Source organism: Bubalus kerabau, chromosome 8 (genome assembly GCF_029407905.1).
Source record: "Bubalus kerabau isolate K-KA32 ecotype Philippines breed swamp buffalo chromosome 8, PCC_UOA_SB_1v2, whole genome shotgun sequence".
NCBI classification, from domain to species: domain Eukaryota; kingdom Metazoa; phylum Chordata; class Mammalia; order Artiodactyla; family Bovidae; genus Bubalus; species Bubalus kerabau.
The window spans coordinates 110,562,370-110,578,349 of record NC_073631.1 but is presented as its reverse complement, the minus strand read 5'-3'; the positions used below and the strand labels follow the sequence as shown (position 1 = coordinate 110,578,349).

The 15,980-nt window shown below is 40.7% G+C and overlaps 1 protein-coding gene across 1 annotated transcript; it reads right to left on the bottom strand.

The window, feature by feature from the left end:
• Positions 1–202: 202 nt before the first annotated feature.
• On the bottom strand, positions 203–1,156 carry LOC129658725 (olfactory receptor-like protein OLF3). Its single transcript, XM_055589571.1, has one exon. The coding sequence runs from the start codon at positions 1,154–1,156 to the stop codon at positions 203–205; it is 954 nt and encodes a 317-aa protein (XP_055445546.1).
• Between the last annotated feature and the right edge of the window lie 14,824 nt (positions 1,157–15,980).

Below are 15,980 nucleotides of genomic sequence, written 5' to 3'. Positions count from 1 at the left end.
TGCTTAATTTCTCTGAACATCCTGCTGTGACATAAAAACACCCTTACATCCCACACTTCAACCGAACCACTCAGCCTCCTACCCAGCATCACCAGTACATGTTCCGTCATCACCTTCCTGGTTGCCAGGGCAAAGCAGTTAGTTCTTCATATCAGAATTAAGTGACAGGCAAAGCTCTTTTTCGCTAAATAATGCTCATAATTCAAGTTCCCAATTTTGACGTTAATCCAGATAATTGTCCTAGAAGCTTCTGCCAGGCCCCCTTCACCTCCTTATTCCTTAGACTGTAAATCATGGGGTTCAGCACAGGCATCAAAATGGCATAGAAGACAGAGATCAGCTTCTCCTGAAGCACAGAAGGGCTGGAATTGGGCTGGATGTAAGTGAAAATGGTCATGCCATAGCACAGGACAACCACTGTGAGGTGAGAGGCGCAGGTGTGGAAGGCTTTCTTTCTCCCCTCTGTGGACTGGATCGTCAGGATGGTGGAGATGATCCTGATGTAGGACAGGAGGACCAGGAAGAAAGGCGTCATCAGCAACACAATACTAGAAACCATGATGGCCACCTCGTTGGAGGAGGTGTCCACACAGGCCAGCCTGACCACAGCTAGGATTTCACAAGATATATGATCAATATAGTTGTTCGTGCACATGGGCAACTGAAAGGTGATGGTGGTCTGCACAAGAGAGTTGACAGAGCCACTGACCCAGGATGTGATGGCCAGCATAGCACAGAGACCTCCGTGCATGATGACCGAGTATCTCAGGGGGTCGCACACAGCCACATAGCGGTCATAGGCCATCACGGCCAGGAGAACAAACTCAATCCCACCCAGACCCAGGGAGAAGAATAACTGGGCTGCACAGCTCACGTAGGGGATCCCTTTATGCTCCGCAAGAAAATGCACCAGCATCTGAGGAACGATGCTTGTGGCATAGGAGACATCAACAAGGGAGAGGTTGGTGAGAAAGAAATACATGGGAGTGTGGAGTCGGCTGTCCAGTCTGATCAGAAGAACAATGAGGACGTTCCCCAGCAGGGTCAGCAGGTAAGTGACTGAGAACAGGACGAAGAGAGCGACCTGAGTGGCCCAGTCACTGGACAAGCCAAGGAGAATGAATTCTCTCACCCAAGTCTGGTTATTTGCTCCCATTAAAAAAATGTGAGGTTATTAATCTGCAGAAAGAGACAAAAATTGTAGAAGCTGTTGAAGTAACTGTAAGAATAACTTCTTAAAAGAATGCATACTGTATTCAACCTTCCAGCCTTAGCCAGATGTTTTAGAGTGTTTTCGGCCAAGATGTCAGGCCTGATTCTGGTATGCATTATATCTACTCCACGCAAGTAATGCAAGCCATTGCCTTCTAAAGTATAGAGTGGTCTGAGGGAGTTCTTCATAGCCTGGCAATAATGCAGTGCAATTTTATATCCTTCCAATTTACACTAGTTTCCAGGACAAGAGGGGATGGTAGGTGACAATGAGAGGTAAGTTGATAAACAATGTTGATAACCCTACATAAATCTGCTACACCAAACATGAGGAAATGAATACATAACCTACCAAAAAAAAAAAAAAAAAAGATTCAGAAGTGGCACATGGATAGTACAAAGAAGGCTAGTATCTCATGGAGAGATCTGAAGTTAAATCTTGTTTTCATGAACTTACCAGATGTGTGATTGGGTTAGAGATTTAAACTTTTATGTAGAGAATGTGATCAGATTTTATAATTAGGATGTGTATTTAAGGTCAAATGTAAATAATTCATGAGGAAGTTACTTTTTGAACTATTACTGGTGGCAGGACTTTAACAGAATAGGTACTGGTGTGGTTGGAATCTAAGCTCCTCCCTTGGAGAGAAAGAAACGTACTTCCCTCACTGCACTTCACCTTACACTCATCATTAGCTGGTTGTCCTAAAATACAAATATAATTATACCTCTTTCACGCACCAACAAATCTTGTGATGTATAACTGCTTACAGAATTAAGAACATCATGGGCATGGAGTGTCTGAATACTCGTTCATTAGAACTTGACATGTTTTTTATTTATTAATTTTAGCATTCATTATCATGCATGCTTTTTAGGGCAAAGCATTTTACTAAAATAACCTGTTAATACTTAAATACCTTTCATGGATATGTCAGCTAGTTATTTTTAACCCATCAGTGTGTGTGTGTAAATATATATATATACACACACACACATCTATCTATATAGGCAATTCCTTGATTTTAAAGTAATTTAAATTCAAAATAATTGATATCAAAATATTTCTATTTTCTACAGTCATGGAAACCCTTTTAAGACTCCTGGCAGACTAAGAATATAGAAATAACATCTGTAAATGTATAGCTGAATAAAGAAGGGAAATGGACTTGTCTGATGGTTTTCACATACCTGCAATAAACACCATCTCCAACGTTAGTGTTACCTTGGATCAACTTTCAGCTGAATAGAGCTAGAGTCCTAGTGGGTCTCAGGATGCACAATTAAATAACTGGTAAATAGTGTGTGTATATCTAAATGCTTGATGTCAGAAAGCTAAAGCTTGATATTTTCAACTCTAAACAGATTCTAGGGATATGATGCTATCCGTAAACATGTGTTGTTCATTGATGTCAACAGGTAAAATGGACTTTTGTGGGTATTTATTCCCACAAAATAATTGTTTCTTTTCTTAATAGAAACAACAGAGAAAAACCCTCCTCACAAGGAACTAGGAACACAGCTCTTGTTCAAAAGCCAGGTTTGAAGATAAACACAGTTAAGAGTTGGTCTTGTTAATGCTTCCTCCCCCACAAGACAGTCTGTGTTCTTTTTTCAGTACTTGTCCCAACTCTAGTTGCTTTATCTTTCTGCAGGTACCTAATGGTCCTTTAGGGCTATTAGCATACATGCACGCAATGCTTCTTTAATGATAAGGAGCTATTTTACATGCTTAGGCCATATCTTCCTCACACTACACCTCTCAAAATGTTTTGAGTTTTCTTTGTCTAGTCAAAAATAAACAATCCAAGCTACCTGCTCAAGACATAGTGTTGACGAATGACGTACCCCTGTGGTTCATCTTAGACATGAGCAACACAAAGGAAGGACTTCTGCATGCCTGTGCTTTATGGTCTGTGGTGGATGTAGGGAAATTATTGTGACACAGTAAGTGATATAATATGAAGATGCCATTGAAACATTCTGTTACGAATTATCTCCGTCTTGCCCAATTATGAATTCTTGAAACTCAAAAATTAGTAATTTATTCCTTTTCTGTTGATATTATCCTGAATTTTTTAGATATAATTAGCATAAAATGGAGATTTTAAGATGTGAATTACTTGATCTCGTGACTCTTTAAAATAGATGATGCAAGAAGGAAAACTGAGATGCTTACAAATGGAGAAGAGATGAGGAACAATATAGAAACTAAAGGAAAATCAGCTATGAGGTTTGGAGAGCAAAGACCAATTATTCATTGCTAAAATATACCCTTTGGTGACCCTAAGTAAAAGTATCTCCATGTGCCTTGTCCCATTAGTCTGTTTATTAATACTGACAGTAAATACTACCAAAATGCCTTCTCTCTATGACAGAGAAATGGAAATAAAAAATTAGTTTTGAGATTCCCAGTACAACTCATTTTCCATGGCCTAACAACAAATTAAAAAGTTCAACTTTATTCAGTTGTGATTCACCTAAGAATTGTGTTTATTTAAGCTTAAAGCTCAGAGAAGGCAATGGCACCCCACTCCAGTACTCTTGCCTGGAAAATCCCATGGACAGAGGAGCCTGGTAGGCTGCAGTCCATGCTAAGGGTCGGACACGACTGAGCGACTTCACTTTCACTTTTCACTTTCATGCATTGGAGAAGGAAATGGCAGCCCACTCCAGTGTTCTTGCCTGGAGAATCCCAGGGACAGGGGAGCCTGGTGGGCTGCCATCTCTGGGGTCACACAGAGTCAGACACGACTGAAGTGACTTAGCAGCAAGCTTAAAGCTATTTGATCTTCAGTGTTGGCATTCTTGACAACCTTGGCTGGGACAAGTAAGAATCCTGAATACAAAAACACATTAAGGTAGCTCTCATAACCTGCCGATGTGTTTCTTTCATGTTGATCAAAATGACTCAGCGCCCATACCTCTATAAAGCTGAAGATTCCATGGACGCTTTCATAGACACTGTCCATACTTTCATTTAGAGAAATTTTCTCTGACTCATGACTGAAGAGTTGCTTGATGTAGACAGCGAGCATATCATACCTAAGAAGGAATATTTGCATCATCTTACTCTGTAGAAACAGAGAACCCATGGTCTTCAGGGTGGCTGATATCTCAAAGATGGGTTTAACACACTGAAAGAACAATTAATTTATTCTCATTCAGGTCCTGTGATCTCCTTCCAACCTGATTTGGTGACCTGATTTCACACAATCTTAGACCAATTATGAGACCCCATTTCTCAAACATGTGCAATCCTGACATTCACCTTTGGTTATATATTTCATTATAGCCTCAATGGATAAATCCTCACCTTATTTATATCTCTTGTCTTTCTCCCTGTTACTAACACCAAGATTTTCTTTTGCAGGGTAATTCCAGCTGTCTCCAAATCTCCACAGTGCAGTCTCTACAGACAATTCTTGAGGAACCAAGCCTGAGATGAGCTGGGAGACTTAGATCCTAACTCCAGTTCACTGTTCTGAGTTCCTAAGGTCTCTGCATAAGCCATTAATTGTCTTATATCTTAATTTATCTGTTATTAAAAAGGAAAACTATATCTTGGGTACAAAAGCATTCAGAAAAATTGAAATATGAGGCTTTAAGCAATTGACAGTTATCTTTTCTGGAAATATAATGTTCCTACTGTCTGCTAGTTAATATCAATACCTAACTAAAAATTTTATACTTTGGGGCTTCCCTGACTTCATCTTTATGTCAGTACTAAACCTTAGAGTTGAAAAGTTTGCAGAAAAAAAATTGTACATAAGCCTAAAACTTAAGCAAAGCAGTTATTTTAATACATTTGCAGCAATACTTAGGGTGAACAATTTCACCAGTCATGTTACATATCCTTGACCCAAAGTCTCTAACAAGTCACATCACTTCTGTTTCTATATTTTCTAAACCCACACTCCCACATGCTGCTGGTGACTCTCAAACATTAATCAGTGTCTGACAAAATATACATTTATGCTACCATCTGTGTCTAAGTTGATGTGCAGAGTTTTCTCTTCCAACAGAGGGAAGGACCATATAGAATAGATACTCCCAAATTCCTTGGGCTCCAGTAAGTCACATGGGGCTAATTGTGACTGTGAGGGACACTACTGGGAGGAAGTTGACAAGAGCTCCGAAAACAGCTCCGACACAGACCTAATGAGCTTTGGCAGCCAATTCACTGGCAACACAGGGCCAATGGATTCCCCTCAGGGGCCCCGTGCATTAGAGTGGTAATTGCTGCCCTTACTCCCAGTTCACAAGGGCAGGGCCTCCATGCTGCCCTTCTCCCTGTGGAAAGCTGTTCTCCATCCTTCTCCCACCAACATCTTCATTATAGCCCTGCTGCTGCTGCTGCTAAGTCACTTCAGTCATGTCCGACTCTGTGCAACCCCAGAGACGGCAGACACCAGGCTCCCCCATCCCTGGGATTCTCCAGGCAAGAACACTGGAGTGGGCTGCCATTTCCTTCTCCGATGCATGAAAGTGAAAAGTGAAAGTGAAGTCCCTCAGTCGTGTCCGACTCTTCGCGACCCCATGGACTGTAGCCCACCAGGCTCTTCCGTCCATGGGATTTTCCAGGCAACAGTACTGGAGTGGGGTGCCATTGCCTTCTCCGCATTATAGCCCTAGGTCATTCTAAAAAGTCAAAGAAGCCAGCTTACTGAGGTTTTAGGATGTTCTCCTATAACCCAAAACAAACTTTAGCCTTCAGTGTCCCAATCTAGGAAGAACTGACTGGGGCTGCATCTAGATCTAGTGTAAATACCAATTCTCCCCCTTTGAACTCCAGATGCCCTTATTTCTTCTTCTAGAAATGGGAGAGATGTGCTTCAGTCCCTGATGTATGTGCCGTCTAATTGGTTCTGTGAGCATGGCCAGGATGATAGACATTCTAGTACATGTCTCATGATGCTACTTAAGCTCCAAAAGTGATAGCATCACGTAGGCAGATTTGAAAACCCAAGATACGGAAGCAATCTAAGTGTCCATCCACAGACGAATGGATAAAGAAGATGTGGTGTGTATGTATATATACACAATGGAATACTACTAATACATAAGGAAACAAAATTTTGCCATTGCAGTAACATGGATGGTCTTGAAGAGAATTATGCTAAGTCGTCAGACAGTAAAAGACAATATTGCATCATGTAGCTTATATGCAAAATCTAAAAAATACAACAAACTAGTGAATGTACCAAAAATAAGTAGATTCATGGATATAGAGAATAGCCCAGTGATTACCAATGGGGAGGGGCAAAATAAGGGTGGAAGAAAAGCAGGTACAAATTATTGGGTGTAAGATAGGCTTAAGGATATACGGCACAACATGAGGAATAGAGCCAATATTTTGTAACAACTGTAAATGGAAAGTAACCTTTAAATTGTATAAAAATTAAGATAATCACCTATAAGCCATTAAATTATATTTATATTAAATAAAATCTAAATATACAATAAATTGACAAAGGGAGTTTTAGCAATTAATTTAAAAAAATGGAAAAGCAATAAGGTTGTCCAAAATTCTTGACAAAGAAGGATGAAACTTCTACACTTCTTCAAATTTTATTTTAATTAAAGTTTATATTTGTAGAGATTGTAGATTAACGTGTCATAAGAAATAATACAGAAGTACCTCTTATACTGATTTACCAGTTTCTCCCAATGGAAGCCTCTTGCAAAGCTACAGTACAATATCATAAGATAGTATGATAAACAATGTAATTATGTAATTATAGTCATGTGGTCAGAGAAGGCAATGGCACCCCACTCCAGTACTCTTGCCTGGAAAATCCCATAGATGGAGTAGCCTGGTAGGCTGCAATCCATGGGGTCGCTGGGAGTCAGACACGACTGAGCAACTTCACTTTCACTTTTCACTTTCATGCATTGAAGAAGGAAATGGCAATCCACTCCAGTGTTGTTGCCTGGAGAATCCCAGGGATGGGGGAGCCTGGTGGACTGCCATTTACGGGGTCACACAGAGTCGGACATGACTGAATCGACTTAGCAGCAGCAGCAGCAGTCGTCATGTGGTATGAATAATATAATATGATAATGTAGTAATATAATATCACAACATACTGGCATTGATACAGTCAAGATACAGAACATTTCCTTTACCACAAGAATCCTTCATGTTGTCCTCTTATACTTATAGCCACATCTGTTTCTGTCCAGCCTTTACCCTCTCCTTTTAACCTCTAGTTATTACCATCTGTTCTCTCTAATTTTAGCATTTCAAGAATTATATATAAGTAAAATCATACGTATATTCCTTGAGGACCATGTTCTTCATCAGTAACTTGGAATCACACACTGCCACATAGTGATCATAGGCCATCACTGCCAGAGGGAAAATCCCAAACTTACCCAAACCTGTTGCTGCTAAGTCACTTCAGTCATGTCCGACTCTGTGCGACTCCATAGACGGCAGCCCCCTGTCCCTGGGATTCTCCAGGCAAGAACACTGGAGTGGGTTGCCATTTCCCCCTCCAATGCATGAAAATGAAAAGTGAAAGTGAAGTCTCTCAGTCGTGTCTGACTCCCAGCGACCCCATGGACTGCAGCCTACCAGGCTCCTCCGTCCATGGGATTTTCCAGGCAAGAGTACTGGAGTGGGGTGCTATTGCCTTCTCCTTACCCAAACCTAGGGAAGAAAATAACTGGGCTTCAAAGCTCCTATGTAGAATTACTTGATGTTCTGCAAGAAAATGTACCAGCATCTGAGGACCAATGCTTGTGGTATAGAGATATCAGCAACAGAGAGGTTGCTGAGAAAGAAATACATGAGTATATTAAAAAGAGTCATGCACCATGATCATCTCAGGAATGCAAGGATAGTTTGATACCCATAGCTCCAACAATAAAAAATTTTAGTAACTACCTGGTTATGGTTATGGTGATGGATGGTAACTGCGCTTATTGTGGTTATCATTTTGCAATATATACAAACACTGAATCACTACACGGTACAACTGAAACTAATATAATGTTGTGTGTCAATTATGCCTCAGTTTTAAAGATAATTTAATCACCAAAATTTTTTAAGTAATAAAGTAAATAAAAATATACCATTCGGATGCAAATTGGTTATGCTAGAAAGGTTGTGTGTGTGTTGAGGGGTGGAGGGAGCAGTAGGACATATGTGGGAATTTTCCGTACTTTCTGCTTAACTTTGCTGTGAATTTAAAACAGCTCTAAAAAAAATCAGTTAATTAGTTGAGATTGTTCTAACTTCCACTTAGGTTGCAGAAAGCTAGAAAGAGCATTCAGATCAGATCAGATCAGATCAGTCGCTTAGTCATGTCCGACTCTTTGCGACCCCATGAATTGCAGCACACCAGGCCTCCCTGTCCATCACCAACTCCCGGAGTTCACTCAGACTCACGTCCATAGAGTCAGTGATGCCATCCAGCCATCTCATCCTCTGTCATCCCCTTCTCCTCCTGACCCCAATCCCTCCCAGCATCAGAGTCTTTTCCAATGAGTCAACTCTTCACATGAGGTGGCCAAAGTACTGGAGTTTCAGCTTTAGCATCACTCCTTCCAAAGCAATCCCAGGGCTGATCTCCTTCAGAATGGACTGGTTGGATCTCCTTGCAGTCCAAGGGACTCTCAAGAGTCTTCCCCAACACCACAGTTCAAAAGCATCAATTCTTCGGTGCTCAGCCTTCTTCACAGTCCAACTCTCACATCCATACATGACCACAGGAAAAACCATAGCCTTGACTAGACAGACCTTTGTTGGCAAACTAACGTCTCTGCTTTTGAATATGCTATCTAGGTTGGTCATAACTTTCCTTCCAAGGAGTAAGCGTCTTTTAATTTCATGGCTGCAATCACCATCTGTAGTGATTTTGGAGCCCAGAAAAATAAAGTCTGACACTGTTTCCACTGTTTCCCCATCTATTTCCCATGAAGTGGTGGGACCGGAAGCCATGATCTTCGTTTTCTGAATGTTGAGCTTTAAGCCAACTTTTTCACTCTCCACTTTCACTTTCATCAAGAGGCTTTTGAGTTCCTCTTCATTTTCTGCCATAAGGGTGGTGTCATCTGCATATCTGAGGTTATTGATATTTCTCCCAGCAATCTTGATTCCAGCTTGTGTTTCTTCCAGTCCAGCATTTCTCATGATGTACTCTGCATAGAAGTTAAATAAGCAGGGTGACAATATACAGCCTTGATGAACTCCTTTTCCTATTTGGAACCAGTCTGTTGTTCCATGTCCAGTTCTAACTATTGCTTCCTGACCCGCATACAAATTTCTCAAGAAGCAGATCAGGTGGTATGGTGTTTCCATCTCTTTCAGAATTTTCCACAGTTGATTGTGATCCACACAGTCAAAGGCTATGGCATAGTCAATGAAGCAGAAATAGATGTTTTTCTGGAACTCTCTTGCTTTTTTGATGATCCAGCGGATGTTGGCAATTTGGTCTCTGGTTCCTCTGCCTTTTCTAAAACCAGCTTGAACATCAGGAAGTTCATGGTTCACATATTGCTGAATTGGTTCCATCTTGACAGAATGTGGTCCACTGGAGAAGAGAATGGCAAATCACCTCAGTATTCTTGCCTTGAGAACCCCATGAACAGTATGAAAGGCAAAATTATAGGATACTGAAAGAGAAACTCCCCAGGTCAGTAGGTGCCCAATATGCTACTGGAGATCAGTGGAGAAATAACTCCACAAAGAATGAAGGGAGGGAGCCAAAGCAAAAACAATACCCAGTTGTGGATGTGACTGGTGATAGAAGCAAGGTCCGATGCTGTAAAAAGCAATATTGCATAGGAACCTGGAATGTCAGGTCCATGAATCAAGGCAAATTGGAAGTGGTCAAACAAGAGATGGCAAGAGTGAATGTCGACATTCTAGGAATCAGCGAACTGAAATGGACTGGAATGGGTGAATTTAACTCAGATGACCATTATATCTACTACTGCGGTCAGGAATGCCTTAGAAGAAATGGAGTAGCCATCATGGTCAACAAAAGAGTCCGAAATGCAGTACTTGGATGCAATCTCAAAAACGACAGAATGATCTCTGTTCGTTTCCAAGGCAAACCATTCAATATCACAGTAATCCAAGTCTATGCCCCAACCAGTAATGCTGAAGAAGCTGAAGTTGAATGGTTCTATGAAGACCTACAAGACCTTTTAGAACTAACACCCAAAAAAGATGTCCTTTTCATTATAGGGGACTGGAATGCAAAAGTAGGAAGTCAAGAAACACCTGGAGTAACAGGCAAATTTGGCCTTGGAATACGGAATGAAGCAGGGCAAAGACTAATAGAGTTTTGCCAAGAAAATGCACTGGTCAAAGCAAACACCCTCTTCCAACAATACAAGAGAAGACTCTATACATGGACATCACCAGATGGTCAACACCAAAATCAGATTGATTATATTCTTTGCAGCCAAAGATGGAGAAGCTCTATACAGTCAGCAAAAACAAGACCAGGAGCTGACTGTGGCTCAGACCATGAACTCCTTATTGCCAAATTCAGACTGAAATTGAAGAAAGTAGGGAAAACCACTAGACCATTCAGGTATGACCTAAATCAAATCCCTTATGATTCTACAGTGGAAATGAGAAATAGATTTAAGGGCCTAGATCTGATAGATGGAGTGCCTGATGAACTATGGAATGAGGTTCGTGACATTGTACAGGAGACAGGGATCAAGACCATTGCCATAGAAAAGAAATGCAAAAAAGCAAAATGGCTGTCTGGGGAGGCCTTACAAATAGCTGTGAAAAGAAGAGAAGCGAAAAGCAAAGGAAAAAAGGAAAGATATAAACATCTGAATGCAGAGTTACAAAGAATAGCAAGAAGAGATAAGAAAGTCTTCTTCAGTGATCAATGCAAAGAAATAGAGGAAAACAACAGAATGGGAAAGACTAGGGATCTCTTCAAGAAAATCAGAGATACCAAAGGAACATTTCATGCATAGATGAGCTCGATAAAGGACAGAAATGCTATGGACCTAACAGAAGCAGAAGATATTAAGAAGAGATGGCAAGAATACACAGAAGAACTGTACAAGAAAGATCTTCATGACCCAGATAATCACGATGGTGTGATCACTGACCTAGAGCCAGATATCCTGGAATGTGAAGTCAAGTGGGCCTTAGAAAGCATCACTACGAACAAAGCTAGTGGAGGTGATGGAATTCCAGTTGAGCTATTCCAAATCCTGAAAGATGATGCTGTGAAAGTGCTGCACTCAATATGCCAGCAAATTTGGAAAACTCAGCAGTGGCCACAGGACTGGAAAAGGTCAGTTTTCATTCCAATCCCAAAGAAAGGCAATGCCAAAGAATGCTCAAACTACCGCACAATTGCACTCATCTCACACACTATTAAAGTAATGCTCAAAATTCTCCAAGCCAGGCTTCAGCAATACATGAACCATGAACTTCTAGATGTTCAAGCTGGTTTTAGAAAAGGCAGAGGAACCAGACATCAAATTGCCAACATCCGGTGGATCATCGAAAAAGCAAGAGAGTTCCAGAAAAACATCTATTTCTGCTTTATTGACTATGCCAAAGCCTTTGACTGTGTGGATCACAATCAACTGTGGAAAATTCTGAAAGAGATGGGAATACCAGACCACCTGACCTGCCTCTTGAGAAATTTGTATGCGGGTCAGGAAGCAATAGTTAGAACTGGACATGGAACAACAGACTGGTTCCAAATAGGAAAAGGAGTACGTCAAGGCTGTATATTGTCACCCTGTTTATTTAACTTCTATGCAGAGTACATCATGAGAAATGCTGGACTGGAAGAAACACAAGCTGGAATCAAGATTGCTGGGAGAAATATCAATAACCTCAGATATGCAGATGACACCACCCTTATGGCAGAAAATGAAGAGGAACTCAAAAGCCTCTTGATGAAAGTGAAAGTGGAGAGTGAAAAAGTTGGCTTAAAGCTCAACATTCAGAAAACGAAGATCATGGCATCTGGTCCCATCACTTCATGGGAAATAGATGGGGAAACAGTGGAAACAGTGTCAGACTTTATTTTTCTGGGCTCCAAAATCACTGCAGATGGTGACTGCAGCCATGAAATTAAAAGACGCTTACTCCTTGGAAGGAAAGTTATGACCAACCTAGATAGCATATTCAAAAGCAGAGACGTTAGTTTGCCAACAAAGGTCTGTCTAGTCAAGGCTATGGTTTTTCCTGTGGTCATGTATGGATGTGAGAGTTGGACTGTGAAGAAGGCTGAGAGCCAAAGAATTGATGCTTTTGAACTGTGGTGTTGGGGAAGACTCTTGAGAGTCCCTTGGACTGCAAGGAGATCCAACCAGTCCATTCTGAAGGAGATCAGCCCTGGGATTGCTTTGGAAGGAGTGATGCTAAAGCTGAAACTCCAGTACTTTGGCCACCTCATGTGAAGAGCTGACTCATTGGAAAAGACTCTGATGCTGGGAGGGATTGGGGTCAGGAGGAGAAGGGGACGACAGAGGATGAGATGGCTGGATGGCACACTGACTCTATGGACGTGAGTCTGAGTGAACTCTGGGAGTTAGTGATGGACAGGGAGGCCTGGTGTGCTGCAATTCATGGGGTCGCAAAGAGTTGGACACGACTGAGTGACTGATCTGATCTGATCTAAAGCAAGAAACTTTTCAGTGAACTACAAAATCATAACTACCTGTGAAATCATTGGTTAACTGAGATTTCAGGGCAGCCAAATAGCATAAATCTCAAGAAGGATAAGTCCATCCAGGAAAAGGTAGGATGTGAGCTCTGACTTACATGGGTCACAGAACACAAGGGAAATAGGCCCCCAAACTAGTGAGTGAAAATTGAATCAGCAAATTGCTAAAGTTCAAGCGTGGGGTATGGTGAGTATAGAATGGCTGAGAGCCATGGCAAAAAGAGGAGTTCCACCAATTCTCAATGTTTTCTCCACAGATTTAGGACAGTCCTTGCAAGAATGTTTGCAGGAAGGTGAAAAACTAGAGAAAGCAGAAAGCCTTCTCCCTGGTGCAGGTCTAAGAGAAGGCAGCCACAGACACTGCAGTGAGCAGAAGGAGCTCTCCAACCACCAATCAGCACAGAAACACAAAACTCAAACCCAGCTCATCCCATGACTGTGTTGATTCTCATACTATCTATAAAACACGTGTCAAACTGAAGAAATGTGTACATTTCAAGGCACTATACTATTTATGTTAGAGTCTATTATACTATGTGACAAACATAAGCTGTAAATCTAAATTAAAGGTCAGAGGAAAAGGCAAAAAAAAAAAAAATGTAAATGTCACTGAATAAAAGGTTAACAGAAGAAAATATTCTGAAATGAAAGAAAATAATCCAAAAAGATATTTTTGGATTACAGGAACTATAACACAGGGTTTAAAATAAGACTCATACATAAGTTAAAAGGTCCAGAAGAAAGGATAAACATTGTCATAAATTCTTGAGAAATTTCAATATCGAACTGAAAACTACACAGAGAAATTAAGTTGAAATGCTAGGTGTGAAGGACATAGTCAAAGAACTAACGACTACTTATGAGTAGACTTAATAGAATCAAAAAATGATCAGTAAGAAAAAAGATGAACTGATAGAAATTAGCAAAACTGAAGCACAAAGAGGAAAAAATTATAATGATAAAAAGAGAAACGACTCTTCCAGGCCTGTGGGAAAATAGCAAGCTAACATGTGAAATTGGAAAATCCCAACAGAAAAACAGAGATAGAAGGAATACAAGTAATATTTGAAGATATAGTGACTGAAAAAAAATAGTGAAAGAAATTGAAAGCACAAAACCAAGAAATCAGCAAAATAGGGAAAAACAAAAACATGGACATATGATATTCTATCTAAAAGGTAAATGAAGATCTAGAAGGGAGCCTGAAATAAAGTTACATCACATACAGAAGTAGAACTGAAAGTAGAATGCTTCTCAGAAACTATGCAAAACAGAAGACAAGGAGGGATAAAGTTAAAGTCTGAGGTAGTGGTGGTGAGTGTGGGGGGCTGTCATCAAAGAATTCTTTGTGTAGAGAAAATATCTTTTGAGAATAAAAGAGAAATAAAGACCTTTTCAAATAAACCTGAATGAATATTTTCCAGCAGACCTAGATTTCAAGAAATGATAATGGAATTCTTCAGGGCTTCTTGAAGAAATAATCTCCATTATAAGGCAGGAAATCTAAAAGATAGGATTGTATATTGTATTGCATCAAAAATTAAGAGAGCTATTGAAGATTACTGGGGTCATGGGGAAAAACTAAGTGTCCAAGCTGAATAGGTTCTGTGATAAACTGAATAATGACCAACATCCTGAAGATGTCTTTGCCCTGATTATCAGAATGTGTGAATATCCTGCCTTTTATGTTAAAAGTTATTTGCACATGTTTTAAATTAAGGATCTTAACATGGAGGCTATTCTGGATAATCTTAGGGGTCCCACATAGTAAGATGGATCTTTAAGAGAGCACAATGATGGGAACAGAGACAATAGAAAGAGATGTGAAATGGAGGCAGAACCTAGAAGGGTGGGATGGGGTGGGAGGGGGGTCCATGGGGAGGGGACATATGTATACATATAGTTGATTTATGCTGATGTATGTATGGCAGAAACCAAAACAATATTGTAAAGCAATTATCCTTCAATTGAAAATAAATAATTAAAAAATAAAATTTCTAAAATAAATACATACAAATAAAAATATGGTAAACTGTGCTAAAAAATTAAAATATGGTAAACTGTGTTTGAGCCCTGGGTTGGGAAGATCCCCTGGAAGAGGGCATGGCAACCCACTCCAGTATTTTTGCCTGGACAATCCCCATGGACAGAGGAGCCTGGCGGGCTATAGCCCTTGTGGTTGCAAAGAGTTGGACACGACTAAGCGACTAAGCATAGCACACAAACTGTGCTTAAGGCATATGGGGGGGAAAAAGAAAGTGGAGGCAGAGGATCAGACTCAGAGAAAGGTTTACTGTGCTGCTGACCTTGAAGCTGGGAGAAGGGGTGACAAGCAAAGTGGAGGCTGGTGCAGGCAAAGGGGTCGTGAGATGAAGACTGCAGAAGAGTCACAGATATCTCAACCAGGCATAGAAATTCCCCTTCTTAAAGCACCGTGTGTATAATTGACATGCGTATACTTGTATTTTCCACTAATTTTCTTCTACTAGCTCCCCACTGGTCTCAGATGAAGTCAAAAGATAATCTTGCATTAGTGCCCTCTGTACCCTGATACTTCCTACCTGCCTGCTTCACCCTCACTACTGCCTCCATCTTCTATCTTCTCTGTGCTGCAAGTGAGGCTGTGGGCCATTTCTGAACTTCCATGCTCTCCCAGCTCTGCACCTTTCCCAAGCTGTCTGCACCTTGGTTTGGACTGTTGTCATCTGGATAACTTTCCCTTACTTTTCTGGTCTCCACTTGGACCCTTTCTCTTTTTAAGGTACAGTTAAATATCAACTCTGTTTGAACACTGAGATCGTGTGTTCACAAGTAGAACTGCACATCAACTGACTCAAAGAAGAGACAATGGAAGAAAGAACTTTGAGAAGTCTTCAAGGGAGTATGAAGATGAGCTGCTATTGTATTCTTTCTCCCCCTTTCCCTTTATTTCTTGTACAATTACTACTTCCCCTCTTTTATTTAGGCTTTCTCTCAGAGGTGAGGTCTACTCTAAACTAATTCAGCTCAGTAGATTTACAAAGATGAGCTAGGGCCCTGTTGTGTGGAGGAGGAAGGATGGAAGAACGTGTTTCTATGGAGACGGGAAGCTGACATCTG

Excerpts from the sequence above, each read along its gene's own strand:
- LOC129658725 (XM_055589571.1), bottom strand. The coding sequence starts at position 1,156 with ATGGGAGCAAATAACCAGACTTGGGTGAGAGAATTCATTCTCCTTGGC.